The 26798-nt window shown below is 37.7% G+C and overlaps 3 protein-coding genes across 3 annotated transcripts in view; all 3 read left to right on the top strand.

Moving 5' to 3' along the window:
- The window catches only part of LOC139136509 (solute carrier family 2, facilitated glucose transporter member 1-like), a 38421-nt gene extending 33418 nt beyond the window's left edge, over positions 1–5003 (top strand). Inside the window, exon 10 of the mRNA XM_070704233.1 lies at positions 4593–5003. Coding sequence (XP_070560334.1) covers positions 4593–4793 — 201 coding nt within the window. The 3' untranslated portion in view covers positions 4794–5003. The remainder of the gene's footprint in view (positions 1–4592) is intronic.
- A 3618-nt stretch (positions 5004–8621) lies between these two features.
- Positions 8622–19653, top strand: LOC139137583 (solute carrier family 2, facilitated glucose transporter member 1-like). Its single transcript, XM_070705764.1, has 12 exons — positions 8622–8916; positions 11765–11866; positions 12475–12632; positions 12932–13056; positions 13548–13663; positions 14146–14305; positions 14558–14745; positions 15129–15242; positions 15938–16039; positions 16532–16613; positions 17137–17264; positions 18012–19653. Exons 1-12 carry the CDS (start codon positions 8905–8907, stop codon positions 18165–18167), a joined length of 1443 nt encoding a protein of 480 aa, XP_070561865.1. The 5' UTR covers positions 8622–8904; the 3' UTR covers positions 18168–19653.
- Positions 19654–22376: 2723 nt separating this feature from the next.
- Positions 22377–25222, top strand: LOC139136508 (solute carrier family 2, facilitated glucose transporter member 5-like). Its single transcript, XM_070704232.1, has 4 exons — positions 22377–22550; positions 24211–24312; positions 24852–25006; positions 25219–25222. The coding sequence occupies exons 1-4, from the start codon at positions 22440–22442 to the stop codon at positions 25220–25222; spliced, it is 372 nt and encodes a 123-aa protein (XP_070560333.1). The 5' UTR covers positions 22377–22439.
- The last annotated feature ends 1576 nt before the right edge of the window (positions 25223–26798 follow it).

The raw sequence follows: 26798 nt of genomic DNA, 5'->3' as shown, positions 1-26798 counted from the left end.
CAGCTAGTGAAGCTTTAACCAAAGCTGCACGCAGAGGTAATATAATAATGTTCTCCTCTAGTAAGCCTAGAAGTGCCAAAGCGAAAAAGTTACAAGTTTTTATGCTCAGTTCATTCTCTAAAATAGGTTTCACGATCGTGGATTGTAATATATTTGTTAATCATCAAATTTTGACAACGGGGCTCTCTGGTTTTTTGTTACCTTCTAAGAAGCAGTTTATTCATGCCCAAACGGAATATATATCAGCCTTTTAGGATTTATGAAAACAGATGATTTCTTCTCATATTTGTTCAATTGTTTCTATGAAATCACTGGTCTATTTCGAAAATAAGTTAGTTAATATGCTCATCCACTTGAACGCAAATATTTTTCATGCGAGATCTATATCTTTAAAATTGCTGCCCCTAAATAAGAATTGGTTTTGAAATGATAGACAATTCTGAAGTCAATGGGTAAAAAGTGCAACAGAATCTTAGGAATATTTACCTTAAATTTAGATTGTGGTGCTTCTGCAACATCACACGTAGATCATTTTAAGACAGTTCAGAATCTAGCCGTTCATCTTTTTCTGACTTGCTCACAGAACTTAGAAAATGAGATACCAGAGCGAACCCAGAAAACAATCGTTCAGTAGACTGTCTTGAATATAATACCAGTAGACAAGGTACACAGTACTTAAATTTCCACTTTATTCAGCGACTACCTTGTATTGATATTTTGATACAAGTTGTCATTGGAAACACTGTGAATGATGTATATTTCGTCGACATTTGTCAGTTGACACAGACAGACTTGAATTGATGAGATTGACATGAATAGTGGCGTCTTGTCATCAGATTTGCTGAATGCCCAATCAATGTCTGTAATATCAAAACATAACCAATAATATAAAGTCCCTGGTCATTTAAAGGATAAGTATTTATACAACTGAATTTCTACTTGTGGAAAAATGTGCATGTTTTACTGGTTTTTCCCTTCCCATTTTACAAAGTACTTGCACTCCACAACCTTGATAACGATATTTGTAAACAGACTGATGGCTTAATCAACTGTGTAAGATGGATTCCAGTTGTTGGCCAGCATAAAGTCAAGGGAAATTTCTGCAAAGTCTACATTGCAGTCTTCTGTAGATGCTGTATACATATCTCCACACTGCTGCACAATTTCACTGTTCAATTTTACGGAAGATCCACACATGAGAGCGACATGTGTCAAGCTATTATTGTGCTGCTCCCTAAACAGGGTTTGTACGTCAGCAATAACACCGTTTTCTGCAACAAGAGCAGCACTGATGATGTCATCCAAAGGAGATTCAATGTTTCCCGCTTCAGGTTAAGTCGTTTCAGGACATGCTGGAGATGTCTAATAGTGTGGAATCAAATAACAAAATACAAGATAAAAAATAAATACAAATTACAAATATATAAATAACAAATACCAATAAATCAATAAAATAAATAAATTCCATATATACAAATCAAAATAGAAGACAAAAATCTTTTTGAACCTTTGGGAGGGGTAATTGCTATAGTTTTCAAATATTCAGTGTTGAACTTTTTAGAAGGGGTTACTTTTATTGTTTTTCAATAAGTATACGTGTCACACTTGTTTTTCATGGGTTTTTCAGTCAGTAATAGTCTTAAGTGGGGTATATATACTTCTGAGAAGAGCTTTTTTTTGAGAGTGACCCCAGATATTGTTACATAGAGAGGTTCCATCCTTCATATTCCTTCCTTGGAGAAAAAGTAAATACTATTCAAAGAATAATCAAGGATCCAAAACGAAGTCTTTTTATTTAGTCAGAATAAACTGACTTTAAAGGCCATTATTGTAACTTTTGACCATTTTTTACCTCGGAAAATTCCATGTTTGAGGCTCATATTTTTTGCAAAATGTTGTCTTAGAAGAAACAACATGATTAGTGATGATATAGCCACATAAAACTGCTAATTTTTGTTCAAACGTGTTGCCCTTCCGAGCTCGTTTATTGACGTCTGGCATGCTCAGCGTGCTGGGGAGAACGCAGATAATGTTGACGCCGCGATCACGCCAGATGTACAAGTTCACGTTTATTGCGGGATCAAAACAACATTGCGTCGTGGATTGCCAGACATCTGGCTACGCAACGTGCTCGGACAATGGACTACGACGTAAGTACCGGGCATAAGTAATGAATATTTATTTTGAAATCGCTGTAAATGGCTCGCGCAGGTGCAGAAGAATGCTACGTTGCAATCCGCGTGTCAACAGAGTTTGTATTTCTGTCCGGACAAAAATTGAAAATTTCGTTGTAAAATCACATGTTATTTAGTTGTAGGGCACGTAATGTTTCCGAATAATATGCGATTCTCTGTTATTTGACAGGCTATTCAACATGAGCCAGTGATCATTTCAATCAAAACTAACGGAAAAAATCGCAAGAAGATACAGCTATGGAACTTTAAGTCGACCATGTTCTTTTATCATAAAGGTTTCAAAACAATGGAACACACATATGGATACTATCAAATCTCCCGAATGGTCTCTTAAATTGGCGCTTCATTCATGAGTCAGAAAGTTATTATACACTTGGTTGAGCCAACAAAAAATGGATTTGTTTCTGGTCATCGCGCACGTCATTTCAGAAGCTGCGCGTCGTGTCTTTTTCCTTGTAAAAATTCTTGGTGAGTCAGAATTTCTTGTGGTGGCCGGCCTCAATTCAAAGTTTGTATGATGCATGTCCAAAAATGCTAAAAAGAAAACGGAAGTATTTTGCAGGTAGTGATAGAAGACAATAACTGTCGCATCAATATGCCAACCAGCATCGTTACGAATTAAAGCAAAAAAGAAAGATTGTCGCGTAAACGCATCGCTTTTTCTGGATGCCAAGGACAGGAATCAAACTCTTTTATTGGGGCCTTACCTGTAATTTGGCTGCGTTGGGTGAGCGGCTTGCCCGGCGGTGGGCCACCGTGCAAGCCTCAAGGCCGCTGCTAAAATGCACTCCCAACAATAAACATGAGTCAGGAACATGGATGATGGTGAACTGAGGTTCACAAACAAACAGCAATTTCGTGATCGTATAGCCACGATGAAAGTTACTGACAGGTCAGCTCAATATCTGCATGATCTGCTATCTTGACCTAATATCCGGGCCGGCAGTTGCAGTACGAGAGCGACATGTCGCAGTTTCAAAGTCACAGATCGCAGTTTTGAAGTCGCAGGTCGCAGGTCGTGACCAGTCTTCAATACTAAGGGACCGTTCAGTTTTTATGGCCGGGGGCTGGCAAAATCCAGGGGGGTCATCAAAATTTTGGAATCCGCAAAGGGGGGGGGGGTCATCGCTTGTTCACTGGTAGGAAAGGGGGGGGTCACCACATTTTCAAAAACATAATACCTAATTAAGTTCACTTTATGACATGGCCATGATCAACCCTCTTTACCTGCGGGCCGCCTTCGGCGGCCCACTACAATAAATATACTTTATGTATTACCCATGACCCTCTTAACGGGCAGACGCCTTTGGCAGCCCACTCCAATTAGGTTTACTTCATGCAATGGCCATGATCGACCCTCTTTACCGGCGGGCCGCCTGCGGCGGCCCACTACAATAAATTGACTTTATTGTAATACCCCATGACCATCTTAACGGCCGGACGCCTTCAGCGGCCCTGTCCAGTAAAGTTTACTTTATGCAATGGCCATGATCGGCCCTCTTTACCAGCGGGCCACCTTTGGTGGCCCATTAGAATAAAGTTGACTTTACGTAATGGCCCATGACCCTCTTAACCGGAGGGCTGCCTTTGGCGAACTACTCCAATAAAGTTTACTTTATACAATGTCCATGGACATAAGTTGTCTATGGAAATGAAGTTAAAAATTGCCTTACAGTCGTCCTAATTAACAGACGTTTGCATGGATGTGGCTGAGAAGTTTGTGCACTGGCATCTCTGCTACACGAATAAAGTGCGCCGCATACCGGAGTTCAAATCCAAACCGTGCGGGTAAATTTGACATATGGGTGGTTTGGTTATTTTTTCAGCGCGGGGGGGGGGGGTCATCAAATTTTTTCGTCTGACAAAGGGGGGTCATCTTTTTTTTCACAAAAAATGCAGAGGGGGGTCTATATTTTTTTGAACACCGGCGACAAGATTTGCCGCCCCCCCCCCATGCCGTAAAAACTGAACGGTCCCTAAATAATTGATGAGGCATGCAGCCAAATTTTCATACAACGGTTACATATGATGAGGGCTCTGTAGAACACAGCCACATTATTCCGCGTCATGGATCAGCATCGGGTACTACATCTCGCAACTTTACGTGCCCACATTTGTTTTCCATCAAGGACATTGATCATAAAATCCCATACAACATCGGTGTTTTCTTTGTAGAGCCGCCCATCATTACAGTCGGGCGATCATTAGATAATCTGGAAAGAATGATTCAGTATAGAATACATGCTCTACTGAACTTGGGCCAGAAGACTCAAAGAACAGCTTTATACTAATCAACGTATATGCTGTTTGGAAAATAATCATGAAATGTACAACGGTGTACGAGTGTTAGAGTGCGTATCCATGTAAATAAACCAGCCTAACTTTGGTTTTTTTCAGGCAGCGATGGATGCATACATGTTTGCAATATTCGTGGTGATCTTGATATACTACACTCTATTTACATATTTCTTGGTGCCGGAGACAAAACTCAAGAGTTTTGAGGAAATCGCTGCCCAGTTTCGCTCAAAAGGCGGTGACAAAAACGAAGCCATACACAGCGAAGAGGCATTTGAAATGTCGAAGATAAAGAGTCAATGACGAGAGCACATTGTATTGTGTACGTAATCGGTGATGTCGCGATGTAACAACACGTCATCCAATGTTGCGAAACCGCTACGAATTTCAGAACGAAATATTTGCAAAGAGCGCCCCCATCGGGGAACACAGACACATCATGATGAACTGCAAAAGAACGTCCAACGTTACAATCACAAGTTCACCAGTCATCTTTCACCTAACGGTTGCCTTGACCTTATTGCACGCAGTCGGGCAGCATAAATGGAAATTAACTGAGAAATAAAACCTTTCGTGGATCCATGATACTCCAGTCAGATTAGAAATTCTACCTCCGATATGAAATGACATATTAATCATCTTCAGTCAAACATTAGAACTCCCAAGCTAAACACTTCACTTAAGTATATCTGATCAACTGTCATCACAGATTAATTTACGCATAAAAATTTATTTGTGTTGGTTTCTGATTACTGTCAAGTAACTTTTGATCTAAGCACACTTGTCACTGAAATTTTCGGTTGCAGCACTACACGACACTGAGATCGGTATTCTGCTGATAAAGGTGTGAGATCGAAAGTTCGATTGACAGTTACAGATTGATTTCATTAGGAGACAACTTCCTGACGTGTACACTTATTTGCATATGAATTGTACTACCCAAGTATAAATGTTTTTTTAAGGATGATCCTCAGAAACAATCGCAGCATACATAATGTTAAGAAAAACAGCTTTTCTGAACCCGATGCATAAAATCTGCAAGGCATTCCAGTAAGAGTATAACTTTACCGCAGTTATAGTGATTTGCAATGTGTATCAAAATCAAATCAAAAGTGAAAACTCCGATCCGAAAATGAATGAAGCGCTCTCTGGCATGCAAACCATAAGAACTTGTATCAGTGTCACGTGATTTAAAAGGCTCGTTTTCAGGAAGTCGAACATATCTTTCCCAATTAAATCTATGTGTACAATAGCTGAATCTCCGATATTATATTTCTTTATTATTTTGATGCCTTTCCGAAATGAACAGTTTCAATCTCTTGCATCGATAAAACATTTCGCCGTAATTATGTAAACCCGATCAAACCAAACAGCATCATTTCCTCCTTGAAATAGACACACTTTACGATGTTCAATCTATTTTTTTCTTCATCGTCAATTGATGTTTTGATCAAAAGTGAGTAAATTACATTTCCAGTGTAAACCACACGAACCTGTTACCTAAATTTCAATGCTATAAACGTACAATCGTACAATAGGTTTCACAGAAAAAAGATAATGTAATTGTGGTAATATTAATATCAAGTATAAAATCAATTGAAATGCAACTATATAGATATATACAGATATTATATGATATATATATATATATATATATATATTTATATAAGTCATAATTTTATAAAATATGGACAATTTTATTGGTAAGCTAGACTAGAAAATTATTGTGATAAATGTATAAGTTTGTATGGTAGCTTTTTCGCAAACTTGTATCAATGAGGACAGCTATTGTTACAATATTCACAAATATCCGAAATCAATAAATATACCAATTGATGCTGACTGTACACGTACCTCGTCAAACAAACTTTTTATATTTATCACATTTATTCGGTGTAATAGAAAAAAAATCAAATACAGTAAAATAAATTTCACAGTCCCGGTAGATTCATCAAAGCATAAAAAGAGACAAACATTATTTCAAGTATGGTATTAGAGGTAACCACTTTTTAAAATGTGTTAATAATTTGTTGTTCTTATATATTTTGCTATGTAATATTCACAATGATAAACTCTCTTAACCAGAGACAGAACACTACTGAATTCTAGGTTTACACCATTCAGTTTACAGTAGTAAATGTGTTTTCTTACCAATAAGCAAATAAAATTAACTAATAGCGATTCATTAAATCATATATATTCTGCTAGGCATTGAGTTCACATTGAGTGGCTTTTCTGTCTCCAAAGTGAAATAATAGTTTGACACTTACAGAACAGGTGCTCAAGGGTTTCAGGAAAATTATGACAGAAAGTACACATTTCATCAGGAAATTTTTTGGGATTCATTCTGTGCAATTTTTGATTTGTATATAATATATTATGTAACAACTTAAATTGAAATTCTCTTATTTTACTGTCCATTGACATTTTCATTATTAACTCATAAAGTTTTTCCCATTGTAAATTACCAAGAATTTTCTGTATACTTACAGGTGCAGTAAATACTCTATTAATCAATTCCCTTTTAATTATATGACTTTTCAATGACATTAAAGGCATAGGTTGTTCTGAAATGTAAAAAAAAAACATTTCTTCTGGTCCGTTTTCTTTATTCTTTAATTGATCTGGGATCGCTGAAATAATACCCATCCATTTTAATTTATGGATTAATGACAGATTATTTTTAGCAACATTTGACCAAGGAATAACTCCATTTTCATTAACTAAATCAGAAACATTCATAACGCCATTCTGAGCGAATTCTTCATAGAAAATAGGTTTTCCCCCTATAGTAATATTTTCATTGTTCCAAATCAGTTGACTATAGCGTTCTTGATACATTCTTGTTTCATCAGACCAACTGTCGAGGCATTCAGTGAAAAATTTGAGAACTGAATTATTGGAATACTCTTGGTTTTATGAGAAACGTTTCACCTCCAACTGAGTTAAGTTTACTCTTAACAAAGAGTTTCCAGGTATGTTTAATATCTGGGTTTAAGTAACGTTTGATCCACTATATTCTCTGATGTTTCTTAATAATATACAAATTCGGCATTTTTAATCCACCTCGGCCCACATCTCCTATCATAACTTTCCTTGCAACTTTGTCATTGCCATCCCAAAGAATTTGTAAATAATTCTGTGAATTTCCTTGATGTCATATCTTGAAATAGCTATATTATTGAAAGTGTAGGTAAATTGTGGAATACCAAAGGTTTTATAATCTGAACTTTACCTATACAGTGACAACTTTCTACTTTTCCAAGTACTGAGATGTTTTTCATATTGTTCATTGCTTTCGTAATATTATAGCTCTTTGCTTCTTCTACATTGTAGGAGAAGTAAATACCAACATTTTGACAGGCGATGTGGGCCACTTAACCCCGAACAGTTTGTCCTTTCTGTTCACCATTTTCCCAGCCATTTTGCTTCAGTTTTCTCAACATATTCACTTTAAGTCCTGAACACTCCTTAAAAATATCAAGAACATTAAATAATACTGTGGCAGATCCTCATCAGATAAGAAACAAGTCATATCATCTGCAAAGGCTGCTTCTTTGATCTCTGACTCCAAAATTCTTACACCAGAGATGTCTTTGTTGGACCTTATAGATAACAACAATGTTTCCAACACCAAAATAAATAACATTGGAGGACAAAGGGTCTCCTTGTCTTACTCCTCTACCTAATTCAAAATAACCAGTACTAAAACCATTATTTATAAACAAACTTTCCCGTTTTTCATAATCGGCATCTATTGCACTAAATTTCAGTTTTACTCAACCAAGTATGTAAGATATCCGCCATCAGAAAGTCAATCACACATTCAGACACATAGACAGACTGACACAGGTACGCTATGAGCTAATGAGTGATACAGGCATTGCCATTCATTACCTCAATGTTAAGACCTGTTGATCAAGTTTTTTGTAAATTGTTAATTATCAGAGATTTATTCAATCTTATCCTGTCACTTTCAATACGAATGGCTTAGTAGTGTATTGGCCTTGAAGTTACACCTTTAAGGTCACAGTTGACTTCTCAGCACCAGTTAAAACAACTTGGTCCAGTCGACTCCAGTGTATCCACTGTCGGTCAGAGTGATTTAAGACCTGTCTCGCGTTTAATGATTAACAAAGTAAAGGGCACTCGTTGTTGACTCCTCAAAACATGCTGGACGGGTCCAGCGGTTGTCCTTTCACGCATGTTTTAGCACCTTCTGTTGCTTTTTGAGACGGTACATCGACAGCTTGGACAACTTAACTGTTGAACCACACTAATGGTCCGTTGTGACATGTGAGACGTCGCTGACAATGGCTATAAAATCTGAGTAGATGTTACCTGCAGTACCGTCTGTTGACGCCAACTGTGGTGACAAAATTATTGCTTGAGTCGTTTATAACGGACAGGGATAATGCAAGAACAGGTGAGGCATTTTGTTTGGGGTTAAGTATTGCTCGTAAGCCCAAGCGAGGTCATGTGAATACCTGTACCAATGAACTAAAGTGTCACGATTTGTGACCGTCCACATTGAACGAAGAGGGTCATGTATATGTATAAATTGATTTAAACATTGCCTACACTTAGTGAGCGTATATAGTATGCAGTTAGGTTACTTGGCGGCTGAGTGCTCTAGAGCTCTTGAAACGTCAAATGTGAACAATTGAAATTTGAAATACGTGACAAACAAAACTGCCAGTAAAAGTGATCTAAATAAAAGTGATCTCATTAAAATTTGGTCTCATTGGATGAACGTTCGGTCTTCACGCGTACGACTGTTCACGACACGTATACTTTTGTCTTGAAACTATTGTCTTTCCAAACCGATCGGCAAGTTATTTTAAATTCCGCATGCAGTCAGCAACATGCAGTATAATGTCAATTTAGGAGAGCAATAAAGGGAAGATATTTTGACTTGGTGCCATAGACGCGTTGGCAGATTTCCAGATTTAAAAACAGCTTACCACTTAGCTTTATTGCCATTCTCAAGATATTTTCTGGTATTTTGTAGAGTTACATTATGTGATGGTTGTCGTCATCCACGTTATAATAGAAATCATGGATCTGGATTTCTGGACTATCATGAAACCCATTGGCAATATTTCACATCAAGAGTTGCTTTCATCCTAAAACAACCTCAGACTTCGGAACAGACATTTACAGTGGCATATATCCCTCTTCAATGTCTTTGACAACGAACTTTCAATTGTTTAGTTGCTGACCTTATCTTTGCTTTAGTTTATTTAGATGTGAAATATGCCGTTATGGCCCAAATAATTCTATGAAAGCACATCTTAGCTATTTTATGTACTGTAAGGTTGACCGACCACTTTGTTTACCGAATATTGAATGTTGTTGTTGTTGTTGTTGTATTGTGTTGGCTATTAGAGAAGTTTTTTATGGCAAAACTGTACAAAGACTTGCGCCATCACGTTCCAAAAAAAAGACCAAAGAACATTAAAATTATGACTTAAGTTCAATCTGCAAAAGACTTTCAGTGTGAACTCTTTCTCTTTTGGAACAATTAATGACGTCACTTTATCATGTGATCATGTCCTTGGACTGCGTCACTTCAGAGAGTACGTAAACAGCCTCAAGGACACGTTTCTAGAAGAAAACTTGCCACTATCGCAGTGAATATCGTATTCACAATGTCATTATATGAACAGCGAGACGCTGTCGTATATTTTTTCCATATTTACACACTGTAAATGTATATATGCTCCATACTGTAGAACTATCATCCGATTTGCACGATCTGAACATGACTTTACATCCTCTTGTAGCAATTTTGTTGGCATGACCTACCATTTGTGTTGTGCACTCTGTAGAAGCCAACTACTTCACTACACTGACAGACTATGCAGAATTCTCACAATGCCTCAAATTCAGATAAAAAGTGAATTGTTCTCGGAGTAAAATATCGAGTTTTGAATACTACATACCACTACGGTATATTCAGGTGCAGCCAACGAACAATGCACTTTAAAAGGGGTCCTTACTATGATAAGATACATTTTGCATGACAAGTAATGTGAACTGAGTACTTTTAAGTCAAGAGGGTAATTAATTAGCTGTTCATAATTTGCCCTCCCACAGAAAATTTTTCGACTTACCCTCCCGCACTCATACTTCATTTTTACCCACTCCAACTTATTTTTGCCTTTTCCCCTCTCCACTGTGAATTTTTGAAGCTCCCCTGCCCTGTGGCGAAAACAACCTTGTTTTCCCCTGCCCGGAAAAAGTCCCCTTAAAATTGATTGATGTTCGGTCAATAGCGATAGGTTAAATAGTCTGCGTAACCTTGAAGAGGTGTAAGTACTTGCACTGTGTCCCATCCCTGGAAACACCATGGATAAACTTCCCTGTCCCCGTTTTAAAAGAAGTTCCCCCTCCTCGTTTTTCGCCAAGCCCTGTCCCCAGGACAATCAACCGATATCTGCCCTGCCCGACAAAAAACTAAAATTTGCTCCCCTGCCACCTAAAAATATATCCCCTGCCCAAGCAAAATTAAAATTTCCCCTGCCCTCAAAAATTGCTCTCGGAATAGCTTTTTCGATGAATAGCTCCGTTGGCTGCACCTGTATATTTGGATGTCAGGTCATGTAAAAGTCGTGGAAAGGGGCATTAAATAACTGTTTTTTCTTAATTTGATAACCTTTGGCCCGTACAGGCATTGCCATCTGACCCCTTGACCTCGGCGTTTCCAATCAATCCAACCAAAACCTACTGGCCTTGAAATCTGACTAAAATTCTACCTCTATCAAAAATATTTTGACCTTATTGGCCGACTGATCTAAACGCAAATTCGGTCCAATATTAAATTTAATTCTGATAAGACTGTTAGACATCAAATTTATTCAAATTTCACTGACTTACCTGATCCCTTACCGTAATGTTGGAGTAACTTCCCTACATAACTCCCCGTTGCTTGATGTTGCTTTGGATGATTTTGAAGACATACGGTGAACTTGGAGCGGTCAAAGATCTGAAAAGCGTCTAAACTGCTGTATTATTTTATTTGAACACTCTGTTGTGAGCCAATTTAGATTCGGGCTGAACTTGTCATGACCTCGGATAGAATTAACAAAATTTAGAAATGAGGGGAATTATTACATGAGGACATTATCAACTCCTTCGAACCACGCGACACATATGATAGAATAAATGTGTCATAGAATGAGTTGTTAATCTACGCATATTACTATATAAGCCATGGAAATGACGACTTCGGGCGTTATGATCATTGACGTCACATAAATGCGTTCTTTCAGGTTCGAGTGACATCATGGTTAATGTACGCGTCGGTGGTGGCGTCCTTCTGTTGTATCGGTCAGTATGGTTACCATGTTGGTGTGTTAGCGGCACCCACCAAGGTATGTTAACATTTGTTAACGACTCTTGATCTAACGCACTGTGCACCAGAGATTACACTAGTAATAAATCATTCTACTGTGAAATAAAAAGGATGTGATGCGTTCTACAGACTCAGTACGCCCAACTAAGAGAACACGTGATGACGGTTCAAACAAATCCACATTGTGTACAAACGGAAGTAAATGGAAATAGACGTACGTCTATGCACTATGGGTTTATTTATACCGTGGTCCACTCGAATTCCGGGTTTGATCTATTGCTTGAATAATAAGTACACGACTAATCATTTCGCAGTTTGTACTGAGCTGAAACTTGTCACACACACTTTACCTGTGTGGAATATTTAAGTGATAGAGATCTACCGAACAGTTAGGATCCCGCCAGTGAGAAACACTCTTGCTGCATCTATAAAAAGTGAAGTGAAGTATATATTCAAATATCTATATCAAGAATGATAATGTTTGCAGATCGTTCCTTACTGAAATCTACAGAGTGGATAATTTCTCGTGACAGCCTTTCTCAGAGAAGAGAACAGCTTAAAGTGACGAATCTTCCGGACATACGAAAAGCAAGCTTTTTAAGGCTCTCGATTTTTGTTTCATTTCAGTACATACAAGACTTTTACAACCAATCGTACACGGAGCGCTACGGTGAAATTACACAAGACATCATGGACTGGCTTTGGGCAGTGACAGCGTCATCATACCTGATAGGGGGCGCTCTTGGGGCGATTGCTGCTCCATCGATAAGCGATATTATGGGCAGGTATGCAGAAAGTCAAACATTGAGGCGTATCTTTCATGTCTTCTCAAATTATTTCACTTCTACGAGAATGAAACTATCGAATATTCTTTTCAAGTATTTAAAAAATACGACCGAGCAACGCCTGGCCGCAAAAAGGCCGACCCGAATACAAAGGAAATGTGAAATGCAGCACAGCTGTGATTGAATTTAGGCCTGTTTAACACATAACGAGTTTCTCGTTCTGTGGACACATTTTATAACCAATCTGAGGGGACGGAGTTTGACTGTATCGGTAAATTCATCACTTTCCTTCTTGACAGGAAATATGGCTTGCTATTCGTGAATTTCTTACCCCTGAGCGCTGCTCTAATGTCTGGTTGCAGTAGGATTGCAAACAACTTTGAGCTGATCATCATGTCACGGACAGTCAATGGCGTCTATGGTGGTATGTTGTATGCCAGACAACTATTTTATACGAACGACAAGAACATTGAAAAATGCGCAAAACATCGACAGATGTTGTAGGGCACGAATTCCTCACTTAGGATTGTCGCAAATAACACTGTCTTCAAAGTTAACGATATGAGAAATCATACGACAACAAAAACTGTAAATCTGCTTTGTTCATATATGCATGTTTGTGATATTGTTGCCATCTCGAATTACTTCATCAATAGTTAGAGTCTAATATAATGTCTTATCTTTTTTCCCAGTTACTTCGCTTATGTCTCTTACGTTATTATATATTCGTACGGTAATCACCCGCTTTGCCTCGTTCTCAAGAAGTACACATTGTCCACATGATTCAGTACATTGCATAGAGGTTGGACTCTGAACAGGTCCTTTAATTTACAAAATTGTGAATCGTGCAGCTTAGATTTTGTCATTCTCAGGCTACATGTTTGTTTCTGTGACTGAATATTTTCTTCCTTTAAGGAATTGCGTTCGGCATCACACCGATGTTCCTAGCAGAGATTTCACCAATTAAGTATCGAGGCGCAGTTGGCAGTTCCCAGAAAGTGTTTCTGGCCCTGTGCATTTTGTTGGCCCAGGTAATATCTAATACAAATGTGTTTCTACCGTAGATGATGAATTTAGTCTTTTTCGGTATTAAAATACGGCCATACGATTTTCAAATTCAAGAGAAAGGTACAGTCACCCAATCTGTTGTTCTGCAATCACGCATGCGTCGTTGTTGCAAGCACATGTGAACAATTTACCATGTAGGGTAGAGCCATAGACGGTAGAGGTCTGTGGTAGAGCTCAGCAAAATTAGCAAATCAGTGTCGATGAACTAAGTAGCTGGCTCACAATATTTGTGAGTAAAATACATATTCACTGCATTCCTTATGATTCTGAATCCATTTCCAACCCAAATGCTGAACTCAAAGTCAGGTTGCATTCATTAAAATCTAAATATGTTTGTCGCAACTTGCCACAAAAGTTAACAATGATTGTAGAGGTAGTGCTGTAGGCAGCACCCTTCTGATCTGATTTCAACTTCTTGATTATCTTTTTTTTTCACAATTCATAGATTTTAGGCATTTTTGTATTAAACACAGAAGACAATTGGCACATTCTACTTTCGATGACCGGGGTCATTTCTGCGATTCATCTGTTGTTATTTCCGCCGTGTCCGGACAGTCCACGCTGGCTCGTCATAACAGATTTCAACACAAAATCAGCAAAACGAGGTAATATTTGATATTTCAATATTCTGATTACCCCTCCCCAACTCTCCTCATTGAGGTTCAAGTTAATGAAACTTTATAGAGAGACGTCGTTGAGGGCGTTTGGAAGAGATTTTGGATTTTTTAACATCTATAGGGACAATCATTAGCATCAGTCTTATTTTACAACATTTCATACTCGGCAATAATAAACCATTGTTATCCTTTGCCATCCATTGCCATCCATTTCAACACTGGTTTCATCAATCACGGTAGCCATCAAGAAGTACTACGGCACCTCTGACGTCGACTGGGTGGTCGATGAGATAAATCGCGAACACAGAGAAGAATTAACAGAAGAGAAAGTTGGAGTAGTTGGTTTGTTCACCAATCCGAACTATCGCCGACCTCTCCTGATCAGTGTAACGATAATGTCATCCATACAGCTATGTGGCATCCCAGCGGTAAGAGTCTGATGGAAACGTAGTTTTCAAAGTTTAGGCACACCACAAAATAAAAAATGTGAATCCCTTTTCTATAGCCTATTGTCAGTTGTAGTCTCATAACACACGTTCTTTCAATAGTTAAGCGCAATGTAAGTCCACAAACAAACATACATATATTGATTAATGTTGATATTTGATGGTTTACTGAATCATATTTTCGTTTGACTAATTATCTTTCAGTCTAATCTTGGCACAAATGTCACACAAACTCTACCTTTTTTCGTTTTGACATTCTGAAAATAAACCTTTGGAATAAAGTTGATTGACTACATTAATTCTATCAACAAAGATATTGATAATTACGCTTTCGACACTTTCCCATCATGCATCACTGTTTTCAGCTGTACCAATACGCTGGTTTCGTCTTTGAGATGATTTGGCCCAATGACCCGGATGCTGTGAGCTACGCCATTCTCGGTATTGGCCTTGTCGAATTGTTTGCTTCTTTCATTGCTGTAAGTACAGTATACTCATACTACATAATACAACTTTTACCTAACTCATTGTAACTAATTATAAAAGCCATGTTCACCGCATTCCGATCTGAAATGTCAATTGGAAAGACAGGTGCGTTAAAACTTTCTCCTCTAGGTGATAGGTAACAAGTGAATTTTGCATTCTACAAGTTTAAACCACCAGAAAGAACATATGTGACGTCATATAGGGGGACCATGAAAATTGGCCGATGAAACTTTCTGTGCTTTAGAAAAGAATACACAACATTCGTGACGGACGAAGCCCATTGCGTTCTGAGGGAGATAGTTTACCTCTGTTGCGATTATGGTAAAAAGAAATTGTACCAGTGTGCCATGATAACGTCTAACAACTTTTTGCACCGTGATGATACTCATTAACCGTTCAGATTTTGTTCCGAATATCGTTTCAAATATCTGTCAACAGCTGAAATTTGCGACAATATATTTCACCAATTTATGGTGTTTTGCGGTTCAATTATTTCACCGTCAATTTTTCGAACTTATTAGATTTCGTTAATGAAAGGGAGAGAGGCTTTGAGGTCAAACGCAAAGAAAATTCTTTTTGCGCGCAGTGCGCGTGCGTGAATTTTCTAATATGCCTTGAGCCAATTATTAGTTTTAATTGACAGTGCAAAACTCTAGAAGATTATACTAATGAAAACAGTTTCTTTTAGATCTTTCTGGTAGACAGATTCGGTCGAAGACCTCTTATTCTCTACAATTTTGCGGCAATGGTCCTTCTGAATGGTATTATTGCCCTCTCATTAAATCTTGCGGTAAGCAAATTGAGTTATCTGTCAAGAGAATAAATCTCAGGATAAGATACAATATCCGATATTTTGTGTATAAAATGTACCTGACATAAAATTATATAGCACGTAACATGCGTAATGGGATCTCCTATCCGAAGGGGTATGATGCATCTCATAGTCGATTTTAGACAGATGTTTTTTATTTATGTTACTAATGGGGTTTGTTTGACTGAACAAATCAATTTTTCACAAGTCATTATTAATTGAAAATAATCGTCGGCCTGGATTCTTGCGCTATCTAGTTTTGTAAATGGAGAGATGGGCTCATTCAATATTTTCGTTGACGAATAGTGTAACATTCCAAAGTAGTTCGTTATCATTGACTCATTGTGAGCAAAAAATGCGAAACCTCACAATGAATCAGTGATGTTAAAGATTACAGTTACAATGATTGGGGGACTTTTTTAGAGACTAAATCGCCTTTAGCCTAACACTGTATATACATCTATTTCACAGAATCCTGAGAAGGCTGATGCCTGGGCTTATATCAGTATGATTTGCATCTTTGCGTCAATATTCTTCTTTTCAATAGGACCAGGTAATGTGAACCTGTATTTGAGGAAGATTATAAATGAAATTAATAGTTATCGATAGGGGTTTTGCAAGTTTACACTAGCATTACGAGTGGATATGATTTCCAACGAAACACAACGAATGTTCCTCATGTTATCAGACATCTGCAAAATAGCAACAAAGATTGTGAAATGGTATGTTATCAAGGGTTTGAGGATAGGTCAATAACGTCAACACCATACTGCTACATATTAGGTCATCTATATGACAGGACATTCATAGTCGTATTCGTAGAACAAATGTCAGATCAACAAGACCTACACAACAATTTTTTTTAATACATACATGCTTAAAAGAAACTATGTAGTACCCTATCACTAGTTTTCAACGCAACAAATGCTTGCGATAGAGCGCTGCCAAAAATTTTCTACCACCACTAAAGTTTCTTATGTGAACGAGGCTTACGCGCACACTTACCATACTAAATGTTTGCACATTTGTCCGACAAATAGTTTAATTGGACGGTTTATTTCATCTTTTTTCTCTAGCCACTGTTTACTTCATCATTGTGCCAGAGCTTTGGTCGCAGAGTACAAGGCCAGCAGCTGTTAGTTTAGGCGTACAAGTTCAGTGGTGGAGTGGTGTCCTTATTACATTTCTATTTCCATACATGCAGGTAAGCTTTTAGGGTAGAATGCGCCTCGGGGACAGATATTTGGACTCTCCAAAATTTCCAATTCTTCATTTTAAGCTCTTGGTGTAAGAAAACTTTTAGAGTCTAAGTTTTCCGAAAATTCGAACTTTTGTTTTTCTCTATAGAGTTAAAACAGGGATGTTAAACATCGGTAAATCTTCGGTAATTTGTTACTCGAATACCAAAATTTGCACGGTGACCCCTGATTTTTATTCTTGATTTTGAAAGAGAATGGTTGAGAGATCCATTAAAGAAAGTGTTAGCAAAAGTTTACGTTTTGCACTTTCGAGTTGCATACTACTGTAAACGTTCTGTTGCGTTTTAGCAAACGGTGGAAACATATTAATATGAAAATTATTAACGCGGCAACAGCTATAACTTTGGATAGCTCCATCCAACTCCTCCATGATCTTCGTTACTTGTGAAATGCAGTTTCTTGTTCTGTGCTCCAAATCATGTCGAATTACTCTGTTCAATTTTACAATACAAATTACATAATTGTGTACTTTCATACGTTATTGTTGGCATGTGAATTTTAGTCTGAACTGGAATTCATTTGTTGCTAAACTAAGCATACTATGATATATTTTGACGTATAAACGTACATTAGAAAGTGGCAATATTTTTTATTAAGGGTTTGTACTTGCGTGTTGCGTGACAATGTCACTTACCTGATTCCTGTGTCGAGTCTGATGACCACTCAGTGTTAGTTCATTTCCTGTTTTACAGTCTGGCATTGGCGCCTACATGTTCTTGATCTTCATGGTGATCATGATCTACTACACCGCCTTTGCTTATTTCCTGGTGCCGGAGACCAAGCAGAGGAGTTTTGAAGCAATCTCCACTGGGTTTCGTCGAAAACCTAGAAAAAGGAATGAGGACTGAACGGATATGGACTACCATTTGAAATCAATTTAAAAAGTTATGACGGACATCCTTTACTTTATGTCTAATGTATATATATATATATATTGACATATATTGACATCTTATACAGTCATAGATTTAGGTTCATATTGTAATACATATACATCTGAATGCTACAGAAAAAATTCGGTTGTTGTATGACTTTTCGTTCAATAGATATCTTTGCCACAAATTTCCTCATATTTTTAACCCTGAAATTGGCGCCATGGCAACCGAATATCCGGTTTTCCCCCTGCACTGCATTTTACCATCTACTGCAACAAAAAGATGACAAACTCTGAAAACAAGGTACTACACGGTTAGTGTTTTAAAATAGCCCCTACAATAGCCTTAAGCTATTGGAGTAAGTAACTTCCCAAAGGTTTATTTTTGTGAAATTTAAAAAGCTATTTTTCCCTAAAATAGTCAATACACGGATGTAGGCCGTTTTAAATTTCAAACATCGGTACATTTAAACTAAAAGGTTTCTCACTTACCACAGTTTGCACAGTGACCCTGATTTTTTATCTGACTTTGAAAGAGAATGCTTTACAGAACTAAATCTTTCACTTTCAACATAATTCATGACGAAATGACAAAGCTATTTCTTTCCGAAAAGTGTCATCGTGCTGCAGACAGTACCATGCTTATAGTCCAATTATAAACCGGAAAGCTTTGAGGTCAAGTCTGAAATAATATGTCAGTGAAGCGAGAATTGTCGGGTGCTAACCGTAAATCCTATAAGACAATTGTTGATGCACTCACTGTTGTACTGTAGCAGGTATCAACTTCTTGTAAGGGCGTAGGTGGCGCTATTTGCTGGCGGCGGTGTATATAACATTGTCGAATTTAGCTACTCTTGATGATGGGATTAAAGTTTCCCTTCAATCCTATGTTATGCAATTAAAATGGGTGAATACATTATATTTCTCTTATAAGCTGATGAACAAAGCTGAGGAGTTTGTCACAAAAATTTCAAGCCTTGCAATAATTGGAGGAGAAGGATCCGTCCTGAATGAATTTACATGATGATACTTTACTGATTTTTTTCCTTTTCAGACAAGTTGCATTGTAATTTTGTTAAAACGCTAGACACATACACAGTTGTGTAGATTTGTTTTCTTTGCCAACATGTTGGAATAAATTTATCTTTTTGCCAAAAAATGGTCGAAAATACAGCGAGAATATGAGTCAGTCCGAAATAGACCAGATGAAATTTCGATAATTTCTTTGGCATGTAGATAATCTGCTACTTTCCCTGTTTTCAAAAATTGAAATTTGATCGTTGTGTGTTATTCTAGAAAATATAATGAAATTGTTTTAAAGTCGAGTAAGTTATACTGCGTTGTCAGTTATTATGACTTTTTACTGCTGTTACTACGTATCATCCAAAGTGCGAAAGTCGGACAATTAAATGACCGAAGTGTGAACTGTTCATTTACATTAAAGGCGTGTGCAAAACAGACAGACTCTCCTCTTATCCTTCTGTAATAGCAGTGACGAAGCGTATTTCATCCTCGTAGATTGTCTGACATCCCTAGGGCAAGTCTTATAATTCAACAAAGTGTCTCTTATCCTTGCTGTGAGACCCTGCCCTCCTAATGTACTTTTTGAGACACGCGTGCTCCTCTTATTATACTCATCTCATTCTTGTATGGAAAGTATGTCTCTATGCCGTAAAAGTGAATAATAGACGACTATCATTCGTAACATATTGCTGCAAGTTAAATGATACTGCCACCTAGAATATGAAATTAGGGAGCAGTCATTATTTTCGTCCTGGGGGTCGCAGGATTTCATCGGAAACTCTGATAGTTCAAGTAACCCCCCCCCCCTGCCACCATGATAAATTTTGAGTGACCCCCTCTGTAATGCAGGAATTGAACCCCCTTAGAAAAGTTAAATACCAATACATGTATTTGCAAAATTTACAAAATACAGCAATAGTGAAGACCTTTCAAATCCTGATGTACCCTACTAAATTATCATCAGTTATCTTATGACAGTTGAAAAAGGTGAAACCAACAAAATGATATTCAAAATCACTACAAAATACAGATAATAAAGCTCACGCTATAACCAATATCCAACCATATTGTTTAATTTGGATGGGTATCATGATAGGGTTTTCACTAGGATGTCTGACAGGGCAGAATTTGAACGTTTGGAGAACACGCCAGAGGCTGAGGGGGAAGTGTCAGAGGGGCTGTTCCCTATCTTGCATGGAAAATTTGAGAAATTGATGTCTGCAATGGTGCAGTCTGGTGCAATCTGAGAGGTGTTTTTATCAATTTTTTACGAAGTAAAACTGTTAGAACACCCTAAGGGTGGAGCACGAGAGGGGTCCCTCTTGTTTCGAAAATTTTTGAGAAATTGATGTATGTAATAACACGTAATGGTGCAATCTGAGAGGTGTTTTCAATTTATTTTGCACTCAGTAAAACTATTTGAAAATGACATTGAATAACGATATTTTATCACATTTTTAGCGTGATCAGAGTTTGAGTCACAATATTCAAAAACCAAAAAATGACAATACATTTTGTAAAAAACAGTTCTCAGTTTACCAGTGATTGAAGACCAAAAAAGATGCAGGAATGGAAAATCTGTGACCTTGTTGTGTCATTTCTCCAGCTGCCAGCTTCTAATGAAAAGCCTGAATATGGTATGGTTAAGTGTCAAAATGGTCATTGAACTGAAGTCGATGAAAATATGTTTCTGTGATAAAATAGGATGCATTCACAACAGTTGAGTTTTGTCCTAGGTCCTGTGAAAATTTTGAGAAATTGATGTGTGCAATGTTGCAGTATTAGTGCAATCTTAGAGGTATTTCAATTTGTCTTTTAAGTAAAACTGTTAGAATCCCTAAGTTGGAGGACACGAGAGGGGTGTACCCCCTCTCACGTCAAAAAGTTTGAGAAACAGATGTGTATAATGGTGCGATCTGAAAGGTTTTTCAGTAATTTATTTCGCAAAAAAATGAATTACCCCCTTCTTCCTCTCCAAATTTTGAGCAACCCCCTTGAATTTTCAATTTTGAGTGACCCTCCTCATATTCTTCTGATCCCTAGCGATAATAATGACGGCTCCCTTACTAATGATGGAGAAGATAACCTGGCGACACATTGTTGTAAATGGATGAATATACTACCAACAATCACTGATAATTTAACTGTACTTACACCTTTATGAGAAGCACTATAACCTTCCATGACTTATACAATAAACCCCTAAATGCCAAAATAGAAATTCGATAAGCCTTTTCTACAATATATGATCATTTTAACGAACAGGGTTACCATAACCTATGTGTGACTATTAAAATAGAGTGAAAATAAAACATTGAAAAGTAGCTTAGCAAATTTAAATTCCCCTTTTGCTACAAAACGATCCCACTTAAACTCGATTTTGTCATTTTTGTAACTACAGGTGACGCCTGTGTTCGATCACTTTTCATGAAGATGTTTCTAGATTTCTAGATTCCCTTTTTCAACAGCATGATTTCTGAAACTCGTTTCGCCCGGGGAAAACGTAAAAAATATCTTGAGTCTTGTAAAATACCTTTCTTTGCTGGCCTTCCGAACAGCTCACAATTAGTCATAAATCTACACCAGGCCAATAAAACTTACTACGCCGTTGTAACCAGTGAGAAAGATGAACTTTGACCTCGAACTCAGTTTGTCATATATGAATGATTACTTTCAGCCAATAAATTAAAAAATGAACGATAACATATTTCCTTTTTATACTGGTTATGCTGCTCCACTAATTATAACATTTTACTAATTCCACGTAGGTACAAGATAGAAACTTATGATTTGATTCTGACAAGAAGACGTAGTTTTCTTTCCTCAACGTGTAGACGAGCTCATGTCGTAAGTTTTTGCAAAACAAAATAAATTCGGCATATTTGAAGGGTTCATCATTTTTCATGCCTTCCCCTCCCTGTTTTCTTCTGAAAATGACTCGATTGAAGGTCAAGTGCAAAAGTATAAGTGAATTGTAGGTACAAACACCTTTGCTAAGCACATTGAAAATGTAGCTCGTCCGACAAACGACTTTGTAAACTAATTTTTCTTTCATAAAATAACGTTTTGACAGTATCTGCTGAGTAAATATCACTGGGCAATGATTAACCAAAATATTTTACAATCATGTATATGATTACTGTGACAGTGAAACAAGACGTCACAGCGTCCTGGGCCAGGTCTTAGCTAGCATCGTCTTGAGAATAGTCAGATCTCGTTCACTATGGACGACAAGGAGAAACAGATTGACTCTGCCGAGAAAACGGATTTCAACCTCAACGAGGTGAATCCTGCAGAACCTGTCTCTGAAGAAACAACCGCTGCTGGCGAAAAGGTAATTCTAGATCTCGTACAATAATTTCACTCCAGTTGATTTTTATGAACCCTAACTTGCAGCCACAGTTACACTGGAGAATGGCTCACCGCTGACTTCTGTTTTAACGATGAAAACTCAAGCCTCCTTGAGTCTATCACTTGAGAGCTGTGGTCGGGGCTGGACGGTGCTAATACGTGAATTAGAAGCCGAAAGACCACAGAATGACTGAACTTTGTCCCAAGGGATATAAAGCTTACGCTGAAATTTCAAAGTACATTTCCCCCGGAGTCTCTGCTTTCCTTTCTCGGTCTTCAATATGCATGAGATATATACTGTAAATCAACGTCGCAAAATAATGGTGACACACACATGCACCATTCAGTTATACAATTTTATCAACATTTGCCTAATCGGCTTAATTCTGATGCAAAGTTCGTCTACTTTCGATCATAAAACTACGCAGGACTTCATTTTGACGATCCAATTGTCATTTACCTCCCTTCCCTGTGGTAACACCATGTTCGTTCTCACCAAACAACTCGACGTTCGCGAATTTCGGTCAGCAAAATGGCGGCCAGGTTAGTGCCAGTCGATAATCTAACAGGGACCGGCAATAACTCAAAGGGTGACGTGTTTGCACAGCGAGAGCGTGTACCTTAAATTTGGGTCAAGCTATTTATTGGGATCTTCATAAATCATGATCAAGCTACTGTTCTAATCAAGCAGTCTGTATTATTAAGGTTTCTCACAGCTGACCTAAACCTAAACATAAGCCTTCTCTTTATCGTAAATACCCTCTATTCGTCACGATGCCAAGTCCTGCATAGTGCAGTTTTGTTGCGACTATCATAGAATTATACAATGGATTCCACAGTGATATCAGCTCAGTATAGACACTCAAACATAAACGTTAAGACGGGTCTTTACTCGCCTTTTTCCCCAATAGTTGTCATTGCGATTGGAACAATCTTGCAAGAAGATATCATCAGACTTTTAAAGTATCAAAGTAAAAATTACATCTCAGAAAATTACGATGGAAATCTTAACATTTCAACTCTAGAAGTATCATAAGTTTCAAATATATTCGTGGCTGATATAGATTCGTACATTAGGATGAATATCATACATTTATGTGCCATCAATAATTATATCAATTTGTGACTTCATTAATTATTGTAATCAAATGCTTTCAATTCGTCTTTGAAAGGTTTTGTCCACAAATAGCCGATATTGACTTATTAATTTAAAGTGTCTATGCCATGCCCTAAACAACAACTTTTAATTTAAAACCAATCTCTATGCCTTAGAGATAAGTTCTACCTATATCTCACATTGAGAGTTGCGCGCTGTAGGTAGTTATTAGCAAGTAAAAGTTGCAGGTGGGTGTGTCCCACAAAGCCAAATCTGTCGATATCTTATTAACCAGTCCGATAACCTATCCGATATCTTACGAAACTGTATCTCCCTTCAACTTGAGTTTTTGGCGTCGGCCATTGTTTCTTTATTCGTAAAATCAGCGTCTTTTGAACTAGAACATGTAACATCGCATTTCATTGAGTACAGGGTACAGTCGTACAATTATATCATAGTAGCACGATCATAATAGCGTTGACCGAAAATTTTGTAAAAACAATGGTGCGAAACTTGTTCCGAATTAATCCATTGGTTCTCTCCAAAGGGTCGTTTGACAGTATGGGTTGTCTACGCAACGGCCATTGTGTCGATATTTTCCTCGCTGCAATTCGGTTACAACACAGGAGTGATGACAGCGCCCTCAAATGTAAGCCTACCTGATTTATTCTATGTTTTGTTGTTTTCTTTGCACCATGATTACTCAGTAACTCAGTCCCACAATCCGTCGTCACAATGTGTATGAAGTATTTGATATGATTTGTTTTCTCGCCCCCTTTTTTGTCTATAATCTTCATGATTTTCACTTGTCATTGAAAAACAGCGACATTTCTTCAAGCTGTACAATCTGTAAATCCATTAATCCATTTGTTTACGTTTTGTAAAAACAAAGATTGGTTTAGGTCGTTCGAAATAAACACGTGTGTACACAAAAAGCGCAGGAGCGTGAGCAAACGGTATTGCGAGTTACAAAGGTCAAATGTTTACAATGCCATTGTTATCCTCCATAACGAATATATCCGCATTTCTCCGTAGATAATACTTTCCACGTACCTTAACAGACAAACAAGACGGATTTCCAGAAGCAATAATGTTGAAATCAAACCGAATTCCTTGCAACAAAAAAACCTAAATGAGTATATTTTAATATGCTTCTGTGTTTAAATGGTATGCATATTATTTTTTCAGCATATAAGAGATTTTCTCAACTCCTCATATCAAAGATACGGCGAGCTATCAGAAACCGGGCTGACTTGGCTGTATGCTCTGACTGTCTCACTTTACGCCATTGGTGGCGCTGTTGGTGCTCTTGCCGCCGCACCAATGGGAGATATTTTGGGAAGGTACCATGATGCATATTTTATCTTAGCATACCAGATCTCAGAGAACAGTATTGTGATTATACTGTGTATGTGCGTGTGTCTAAAATGCGTCTTTGTATATACTGTGATCCCCTGTCTATCTGTCTATGCTGTTTTCCAATTCTCTAAATTTTCGAGTTGATGTTCGTGATTGTTGGTGTCTGTTTATAATCTCCGTATTATGGACAACATAGATAAACAAGTTCATTTCTTTCAAAACTGTCCATGATATCGCTACAAATTATCAATTGAAGCCAACATGTCTTGGAAAAAAAATTTAAAACTTCACACATATGCTAATTAAAGGGACGATTTTCTCATAATTTTCACTCGTCTGTCATCAGTACACCTTTTTTACGTTCATGTGATACAGGGACCGACCGACGGCCGTCTTTTCCCAACTGCGATGTATAGTCGCACTCAACTATAAGTTTGGAATATTACGAAAAACATTGTCTTCTGCTGTTATTTATTAGGAAGGGTGGTCTTTTGCTAAACAACGTGTTTTCGATTTCTGCTGGTTTGATGCTCGGTACTTGTCAACTAGCGGACAATTTCGAATTACTGATCATGGGCAGAATTATCATTGGTTTCTACGCAGGTGAGTGGTGACGTCATCAGAATGAAGCCCTCGTAACATAATCTCGCAAAGCACGAGAGTTTCACTTCGAAAATTAAGTGACTGACACAAGTTACGTTTTAGAAGAAGAGTTGAACGCATTGGTTTTTCACATAAAGCATGATAATAATATAGTGCTAAAAGACGGCGAAATTTGTTTCTTCAAAATTCTAATCACATTACTGTGTTTTCTCTATTGAAGAGCAAAATGACTTGGCATGCTTACAGCTACAGAAATTCAAGTTTGTCGCTGAATATATTGCAGTAACACGAATATTGACATCACAACAGTCTAGGCTGCATGCGAATTCATAGATTCTGGATGTAATTATCCAACTCTTTTACTGAAATATTATGTTCACCCAGGTGCTGCTATCACCATAGTACCGCTTTTTCTTGCTGAAATTCCTCCAAAGAATCTACGCGGTGCTGTGGGCGTTAATCACCAGTTAGCTATTACAGTTGGTATACTCATAGTCCAGTAAGACGTTTCCAAAGCCAACATGGTGTAAGGATACTCGCGGATACTTCTACATTTTTTAGATTTTGCAGTTTATTTATTTTACAGTTTATGATCATTCAGGATCAGTCTCAGGGAGATATGATTTGTGTCTTTCAAATGCAAATTATCGAGGAAATTACTTTTCTTTACAACCATTAATATCAAAATGCTGATTCGCAAATTGATAAAGTGACTCTGATATTCCAGCACTTGTAGAGAGTAAACAGACAGACGCAATCTTCTCGAGAAACACGAGAGGAGATGTCCCAGAGGAGATGTTCCTGTCCAAATCGCCGACTTGAAGCCTTCTTCACAGTAATCTTAATGTAATTTCAGCCAAATTTGTCAATGTCAATCGTGTTCAGAATAATTATGAAACCCCCTTTTCTCCAGTGTCTCGGTCTATTCGTTCTGACATCCATGACAACTGGAATATTCTACTCGCGCTGACGGGAGTGATAGGTGCCGTTGAGGTGTTTCTGCTGCCTTTCTGTCCGGAAAGCCCAGATGGCTGCTTCTCAATGACAGGGACAAAGAGGCATCCGAAAAAGGTTGGTATGAAACGCAAGTCTCAGTACTGTAAATTTATAATAAAAGAAATGGTTGACGTTTTTGATGGCTGCAAAAGGCGTCAACATTTGCGAAGAAAATGT

This window comes from Ptychodera flava, chromosome 7 (assembly GCF_041260155.1).
Source record: "Ptychodera flava strain L36383 chromosome 7, AS_Pfla_20210202, whole genome shotgun sequence".
Classification (NCBI taxonomy): Eukaryota; Metazoa; Hemichordata; class Enteropneusta; family Ptychoderidae; genus Ptychodera; species Ptychodera flava.
Note: the sequence above shows the minus strand (reverse complement) of the source record. Positions and strands in the feature narration are given on the sequence as shown.

Coding starts and splice junctions, on each gene's coding strand:
- LOC139137583 (XM_070705764.1), top strand. Junction 11,867..12,474: donor TGTTAGCGGCACCCACCAAG/GTATGTTAACAT, acceptor GTTTCATTTCAG/TACATACAAGACTTTTACAA. Junction 16,614..17,136: donor CTTCTTTTCAATAGGACCAG/GTAATGTGAACC, acceptor TTTTTTCTCTAG/CCACTGTTTACTTCATCATT.
- LOC139136508 (XM_070704232.1), top strand. CDS start 22,440: ATGGACGACAAGGAGAAACAGATTGACTCTGCCGAGAAAACGGATTTC. Junction 22,551..24,210: donor CAACCGCTGCTGGCGAAAAG/GTAATTCTAGAT, acceptor TTCTCTCCAAAG/GGTCGTTTGACAGTATGGGT. Junction 24,313..24,851: donor TGATGACAGCGCCCTCAAAT/GTAAGCCTACCT, acceptor TTATTTTTTCAG/CATATAAGAGATTTTCTCAA.